The 5,424-nt window shown below is 38.6% G+C and overlaps 1 protein-coding gene across 1 annotated transcript; it reads right to left on the bottom strand.

Annotated features, from left to right (window-relative positions):
• Positions 1 to 755: 755 nt before the first annotated feature.
• Positions 756 to 4,186, bottom strand: LOC110604731 (protein CHUP1, chloroplastic). The gene is made up of 6 exons (XM_021743011.2): positions 2,806 to 4,186; positions 2,362 to 2,493; positions 2,091 to 2,272; positions 1,882 to 1,993; positions 1,177 to 1,311; positions 756 to 1,093 (listed from the first exon to the last, which is right to left on the bottom strand). The coding sequence occupies exons 1-6, from the start codon at positions 4,024 to 4,026 to the stop codon at positions 965 to 967; spliced, it is 1,911 nt and encodes a 636-aa protein (XP_021598703.1). The 5' UTR covers positions 4,027 to 4,186; the 3' UTR covers positions 756 to 964.
• Positions 4,187 to 5,424: the final 1,238 nt, after the last annotated feature.

The raw sequence follows: 5,424 nt of genomic DNA, 5'->3' as shown, positions 1-5,424 counted from the left end.
TGTAAATTTTCTTTATTCAAATTATTGTAAAGTTGTCTCACCATATTTATACTTTACAGTAAAATTGATTCCATTGATTTGTGAACAGCACAAACAGCGTAAAAAAGTTGCATAAATTTGGTTTGCAATAAATTGGCTTAAGATATTATTGTATTTAGCTAATCTCAAGTTTTATAACCAAATCACCTACAATTTCACTTAAATTTTAATAAATGTAATTGATTTTTTTTCCTAGACAGGAGTTCAAAGCCTTAAACAGCATTAATTCCCGAGCATTAGGATGATGAAGTTCATACCAGCAATAAGAATCCATTAATTATAAGATGATACTGGGAGTGATTGATCATCCATCATTAATGACCATGCATTAAGATCTAACTAGTCACTTATGAGGAGGATAATGGGAAGTGAATGTGGTTAGGCCAACAAGCCAACAGATACTGCAAGTGCAACTCTTTCCAGGAAAAAATGGTTTTCCTCCATTATCAACATCAAGGCAAGGTTTATCTATTTCCTGAAGGACCCCTATTCAATATTGTGTCTGCAGGAGCAACTGAAACGCAGAACCATGAGGTGGAGATTCAGTGGATTTAACAGCTTGATGATCTCCTCACACAAGTTCAAGAGAGCCAGTGCAGGTATTCAGCACACAGTTCAGAAAGTTGAACTTAAATCACCTGACTAGAAGTCACTTTAGTTTTCTATAAATAGTCGAGCTTTTCAAGATTTACCTTCTGATTTTGTGCAATTAGAAATGCAAATGAGAAGCATAAAGCTTTAATTGAATTATATAGTCATCGGAGTACAATATCGATGAGTTAAAAAAAAAAAAAAAGACAGATGAATAGATCTTCATAAGCTGGCAGCAATTACGAAGATGGCGATAGCCATATACTGTATTAACAATCATGATGTACAAAAAAACTTTCATGAATTCTGAAGCGAGTTTGCTACAGATTGTTTATTAGAAAGATGTAGACCTGCATACTAATTTCTGCTGTTGCTGGCTTTGGCACTGTACATGACATGATCTGGCTTTATCTCTTAGTTCTTGGAATGCCCTCATTGTTTCAACATCAAACCCTCCAGCAAACTGGTGCATTAACCTCTCGTCAGCAAAATTAAACAAAAGCAAACACAGCTGTTGAACTTGAATGATTATAAATAAGTTTTCACCTGATGTACACGGAAGGCAAATCTAACACCTTGTACTATCAGCTCTTCTTCTTCTGGGCCCCCACAAACACTTTCAAGCTCTGCAGATACTCTCTTCATATACTTCATTGCTAGTTTTACAGAAGCCAACTTGATCTGCAATAATGTGGAGTAATTAGCCAACCCTCAACTAAGATACATTGGAAATTCTAGTTCTCCATCTGATCTCTATTCTGATGTGTTTTAGTAACATAAAATAAGCATTACAAGAAAAAGGGGAGAGAAGAAAAAGAGAGCTAGCCTATAGGTTAAAGATGGAGAATCTTTACTAAAGAATCCAAAGTAAGAAAGAAGCAGACAAGCAAATGCATTTTAAAATTCTGGGTATTCATATGTGCGCACGCAGGCATGGGCAGAGAAAATTAGGCAAATATCTTTCTTTCTTTTTGTCATCTAGTTACCACTACTCTTTGTTTAGTGATGCACATGCAGTGGATTGTGCGTCAAAAGCAAGTTTAGTTGGGCTCTCCAAGACAACCATGACGCATTAAAGGGACCATCAACTTAAATCCATCCCTAGAGTCTAGATTATAATAAAGGGATCTTGCTAATAATGCAAGATCCCTGTTTTTGGGTCTAAAAACCTGCCAGCTAAGCTGTGGTATACTTGGTCCTTCAATGGCTGATATTTGCAGTAAAAAAAAGAGAAGGTATAGGTTCAGTTACCTGGCTTACAATTCCAGTTTCAAGCATCCAATTCGTTGGAATTTGAAACCCCTTGTATCTGTTTGTAGCAGATTCTCGCATTCTTGATAGATTGTAAGCACCGTGCTCTAATCTGTGCAATTCAATCTCACACAAGTAACAGTTAATATAACCATAATGGTAGATGTTGAAGTGAAAGCACAAATTGAGCTGCTAAAAAAAATGTGTACTTTTCAAGCAAAGCCTGCATTTTCTTGAGAGCAGGACCACATGGATGACAAGCGTCATCACGAAACGATGACGCCTCTGATCCTAACTTCTTGAGATCACAGTAACCAAATGCAGCCTCACGCAATGCATCTGCCTTCTGCTCTGGCCAATCAAAGTGTTTAAGCACAGCTCTCTCGTCCACCTAAACAGGAGACACAAATAATCAAGTCTCTAAACAATATTCAAACACACAGTAAACTGATGGGTTTGGCAAAGGACTTGAAATTTTACCAGATAAGATAGCTCATCGTCTAGCCATTTAACAAAAGGCACCACATCTTCAATGTCTGTAAATGCAGCATTCTCCACTTCTTTGATCAGAAACCTAATAAAATCTCCCTGTGTTTCCACATCTGTTTTTATCTGTAGAATTGAATCTTATATTATTGGATTATCTACAAAGTAATCTGATAAAAAAATTATGCTAATCAATTTGGAGTAAATTGTCCATTTTGCCACCCAAATTTCTAGCTTTCCATACTTTAATTTCAAATACCAACTTTGAATCCAAAAACTGTCTTATATCACAAGAAACAATAAAATCTAAAACTAAAGAAAGTAAGGGTAGCAATAAAGCCACCAGACATGTCAGTTGTCACAGACTTTAAGTAGCAACAGTGGCAATTCCGTAATTATCATTAAACTTAGAACACCCAACCGGAACACGGCACTTACCGCCAGCAAATGCGTCGACCGGTTCTCGATTTCTCCTATCATATCGCGAGCATTGGCGGTTGCAGGTAACACATCCTGTGCTGCGGCACCAGATTCCTTCCGGGAATCTCTCCGCATTAGAGAATGATAAAACTCCACCACCTCTGGCACTCTCCTGACCTTAGCAGGCCCCATTCTAGTACCCTTTGGTGGTGGCGGAGGCGGAGGCGGTGCAGCTGGTTTGACAGCCGCTGGAGGATGGGGAGGAGGCGGAGGTGGCGGAGGTGGCGGTGGAGGTGGTGCTGAAACGGATTGATCGGACATGCTAGGTGAGGTTGATGAGGATCTTTTCGGTGGGGGTTTTGGAACCCTAGGAACGCGAGATCTCAGGTTAGACAGAGTGGAGTCGACGAGTTCCTCAGAGTTGCACCTGGAGTGCCTGGGTCTTTCAATTTCGGCTTCTTCTCTCTTGAAATCTGAAGTTTCAGACTTTTGAATTTGAGTCTCATGATTTAGACTTACAATGTCCGTACATTTCACTCCTTTTTTCAAATTCCTGATCAGATTAGACTTTGTCGAGAAATCCATTAACCCATGAAATCTCTGCGATGAAGAAAGCTCTTCACTTTCTTTATCCAACAATGTCTTCTTGAGCTCCACAATCTCAGCCTCCAAGGCTTTAACCTTATTCTCGCTTTCTCGTTTCCTTTCTTCAAACACAACCTTCGCTTCACTCAACTCTGTTCTAAGCTTCTCATTATCACTTTCCAAGCATTCAATTTTTTTCACTGCATTTTCAAGCTCAGCATTCTTTGTTGAAATCTCATTCTCAAGTATAGGAACTATAGCTACACTTTCTCTCATCAGTTTGAACTCCAGAAGCTCCGTTTTCAGTCTAGCTTCTCGGTCACGGAGCTCTTCCACAAGCTGTAAAAGTTCGGTAACGTCTGGAGGACGGGGCTGGACCTGGGAAGAGGAACGTGGGAAGTAAACACCGAAAGAGCGTGAGAACACCTTCTGAGGGGCAACTTTCCCGGAGCTGGGGGAAGGAAGCGGTGGTTTAGGCGGCGTTTGAGTTTTGGGATTCCCAGGAGACTTCTGCAAACCCATTGCCAACTTGACCTTCCCAGCAACCATTATCGCAAGCTTAAGAAGCCTTCTCTTGTTCTCCTCCTCCTCCCTGTTTGTTCCTTTTTTGACGGTCTCCTGGTTCTTGATCCGGTAGAGTTCAAGCTCAAGCATATACAAAAAGTCGCCGTCTCTGCGGTGTCTGTGAAGAGAGAGAGAGGTAAAGAGAGTTAAAAATTAATGGAAACTGAACTAAGCTGAAAGGGTTAGGCACTGATATCGATGAACGGTCTTCTTCTCTTTGATTCGGTTTGAAAAAAAAATTGACAGGACGAAAAATCATAAAAAAGAAAATAAAGGAAATTATTACCAATGCAGTAATGTGAAAAGAATTTATTTTTATAAACATTTAGATGAAAGTAGAAAATTGTTTTAAATGATAAAAATGAAAATGGAGAGATTCCTGAATACATTTTTTGTTATTAATTTTAACTGGGTGACAATTTTTATTTGGGGGAAACGTAGGATGTGGGCGCGTGGGAAATGTATTAGAGAACTGTTTATGGTTTTGTTTTTGGGGTAAAGTCTAGCTGAAAAAATAAGAGTGTAGTTAAATCAATCTACGAACGGTGGGAAATTTGGAAACCAGAAAGGTCTTCCTAACGGTCACCTTATTATTAACTCGTCAAATTCTAAGATGACCATTTTCTCGGAAGTTTATCGAGTAATTGACGATAAATTGACCCCAGTGGATAGCTGTTGACACTTAACCACTAACCTGCCAGGCGTAGTCAAAGCGCGTCTTTGACCGAGTGTTAACAGTTTCTCCTTTCAAAAAAATTAGCAATTTGTTGTTCATCTGCTAGATACCTGAAAGGAACTCCATGTTTTTCTCTTCTCTAAATGACAATAAGCTGCAGGATTTCTATAATGCAGATTGGCTCACCTGTAATGTAGCTTATGTCTGCTCTTATTTCATGGAAATAATTAAATAATATAGTGCAAAAAATAATTGCACCGAATGGTTTAATTTGTTGAAGTAAAAGATAAGAGAGGATAGCTAGCTAGCTAGCAAGAAGGAAAGCATGAAAGGAATGTAACACGAAGGAAATGAATGAGAGGGGTCCATACTCCATTTGAAAGACTCTTATCCTCCAAATCATGGGATGGCCAACGAAGCATTACTTAATGTGTTTCTCTTTCTCCTTTATATATTGAATCTACCAACTTTCACCCTTTGTCTCTACCCATAACTCATGCATGGATCGTCATCCGCCTCATCTGAGATGAATTTCGAAGCTGGGCTCATGTGTATTATGAAGGAGCGTAGTCACTCACGTGATGAGATTTATTTCGACCATTGCTTAACTCATGATAATGATCCAATCATGTGATTGTCACAGTCAGTTTGTCTTATGCTATAAAATATGGACATTTTGTTATTAATAGATTTGCTTAATTAATTACTTAACATGCTTATTTAATTATACACAGCAGCAATTTGAGAAATACGTCCACTATATTATTTATTATGTAACCATATAAAATTTGATTTATCTAGTAAGATGATAA

Source organism: Manihot esculenta, chromosome 17, assembly GCF_001659605.2.
Source record: "Manihot esculenta cultivar AM560-2 chromosome 17, M.esculenta_v8, whole genome shotgun sequence".
Classification (NCBI taxonomy): domain Eukaryota; kingdom Viridiplantae; phylum Streptophyta; class Magnoliopsida; order Malpighiales; family Euphorbiaceae; genus Manihot; species Manihot esculenta.
Note: the sequence above shows the minus strand (reverse complement) of the source record. Positions and strands in the feature narration are given on the sequence as shown.

Bases quoted from the DNA above. Each gene is read 5' to 3' on its own strand.
- LOC110604731 (XM_021743011.2), bottom strand. From the start codon at position 4,026: ATGCTTGAGCTTGAACTCTACCGGATCAAGAACCAGGAGACCGTCAAA. The intron at 2,273-2,361 runs GTAAAATTTCAA...TCTCCTGTTTAG, and splicing joins ACGATGAGCTATCTTATCTG to GTGGACGAGAGAGCTGTGCT. The intron at 1,094-1,176 runs GTGAAAACTTAT...TTAATGCACCAG, and splicing joins TTGCCTTCCGTGTACATCAG to TTTGCTGGAGGGTTTGATGT.